Genomic DNA, 2,068 nt, shown 5'->3' with positions numbered 1-2,068 from the left:
AATAAAGAATTTCCTATATTTATCTTACTCAAAATAAATATTTTGACACAGTTGCAGGGTTAGAACTACACACGCAAACTTAATGGGTTGGTTGACGTAGATATAATATAATATATTTTGGTTAGAAGCAACTGGTGGGTTGAAGAAGACCTGCAGTAACGCCTCCTACATGGCTACACATTGCTGTGGCTATTTGATTCATATAAGTAAGCTTTACGTCTTCCAACCTTATTCCAGTGCATGGGTTTTTAGGACTGCAGTCAAATTTCACTGCAACTTCAGTGGCTGATGTTCCACGAATATCTTGATATGTCACATCGCTAATTTTGACTCCGGACGCTTGATTCGAACAACCTTTATGGCTCGGGCAATAATTTTGATCGATAATGACTGGATTTTGGACATTGTCCATTACAATGTGCTGGAACACAATGTTCCTTGCAAAGCCATTGCTCGGCTTGGCCCATGCCTTGATTCTTACCCCATTTTGAGTACGTGAAAATAAAGCTTTTTTCACAGTAACATTTTGCACTCCAGCCTCTTGTAGGTCCTTTGCTAGACTCCCGATGCTGTTTCAACCAATCAAATACATTATTGACTCATACAATACTCGTTTATACATCTTCGCTTTACCGTTACATATTTCTAATATCTTAACAATAATCAAACATACCTTATTCCGTGACCAGGCCCACAAATAATATTCTCAATCCACAGGTTGGAGGTGCCAGGGCCGATGGATATGCAATCGTCTCCGGTGCCTATCTTGGAGTTTAATATGGTCACATCAGACGATAGTTGGACATGAATGCCATCAGTGTTGGGGCTGTTGCCAGGGGCCAAGACCTTAAGCCCTTTCATTTTGATATTTTGGCAGCCATTTACCACTATGTGGAACATTTGGCTATTAAGTGACGTCAATGCACTGATCACTACATTTTTCGAGTCGGAGAATTCAAGTGTCTGCAACAAATTTATTAAATGATTATAAAAACTCATCTTCAAGAGAATTTAATAGTATAGGTGTTTGATGAGTTGATAAAGAAGTTTATTGTTGATGCAAAATGAACAAGAGATTAATAAACTATTTTGCATACCGAGGCCCCAGTTGGACAAGTCTTGGCAGAGGTTTTGCAAGCCCATAAACCAGCTCCTTTACCATCGAGAATGCCCCCAGAGATAGCTACTCCATCAACATGCCTAAACGCAATCCAAGCTGCAGAGTTGCCAATGATTCGGAAGTCTGAGGGAGCCAGAAGAGTACCATCAATGCGTATAAAGATGGCGTTGTTCTTACAAGGCCCGTTGAAGGTTCCACTGCGAAGGTAATATCTTCCCTTTGGCACATAAATGGAGGCTGGTTTGACGGAGTTGCATGCATTTACCCATGCAGTTTGAAACGCTTCCGTCGAGTCGGTCTTGCCATCGGGTTTGGCTCCAAAACCAACAACGTTATACGAGAATGCAATGGCAAAGGCCGAGTCGAGAAGTCCAAAAAAGGAAAAGAGAAGAATGAGGGAGGTTGGGAGAGTTGTCATTTTAGTTTTTGTATTGGCAGTGCTTCTTTAGAAATGTAAGAGGAAGGGAGAAGAGAATGAAATAAATTGATGATATGGAAAATGGAGAAGAAGTTGGTTTGTATTTATAGGATTTTGTTGAAGGGAAAGAAGATGAATTTGTGGGCCAAGAGAGACCGAGTAGCGTAAAGAAGAAAAGAATTCTCTCTCGTTTTTTTTAATATACAATTCTTAAATTAATTAAGACAAAAAAGTAGTAAATTAATATGCACTTTAAAACAATGGTTATAGTTTAGAAAGTTGTGTATATCCATGTACATAATTTCGTGTACAAGAAGTTTTGTGCGATACATAGAGCAAATGGATGCATTAATTGTTTTTGGAGTTTGCGGCTGTGAAGGATTTCCCTTCCATTTTACTTCAACGCCAGTAGCCGCCATATATCATATAACACATCAATATTATTCATGCATTATTTGCAGATCACCTTCCACTCTCCATTTAATTAATCCACACCAAATTAATTAACTTCTTTTCTATCTTCATTAATT

At 38.7% G+C, this 2,068-nt stretch overlaps 1 protein-coding gene across 1 annotated transcript; it reads right to left on the bottom strand.

The window, feature by feature from the left end:
• Positions 1 to 1,657, bottom strand: LOC111022161 (polygalacturonase-like). Its single transcript, XM_088123077.1, has 3 exons — positions 1,098 to 1,657; positions 674 to 963; positions 1 to 569 (listed from the first exon to the last, which is right to left on the bottom strand). Exons 1-3 carry the CDS (start codon positions 1,536 to 1,538, stop codon positions 122 to 124), a joined length of 1,179 nt encoding a protein of 392 aa, XP_087979203.1. The 5' UTR covers positions 1,539 to 1,657; the 3' UTR covers positions 1 to 121.
• Positions 1,658 to 2,068: the final 411 nt, after the last annotated feature.

Source organism: Momordica charantia (assembly GCF_013281855.1).
Source record: "Momordica charantia cultivar OHB3-1 chromosome 4 unlocalized genomic scaffold, Mcharantia_2.0 BLBB01000004.1, whole genome shotgun sequence".
Taxonomy (NCBI): Eukaryota; Viridiplantae; Streptophyta; class Magnoliopsida; order Cucurbitales; family Cucurbitaceae; genus Momordica; species Momordica charantia.
Note: the sequence above shows the minus strand (reverse complement) of the source record. Positions and strands in the feature narration are given on the sequence as shown.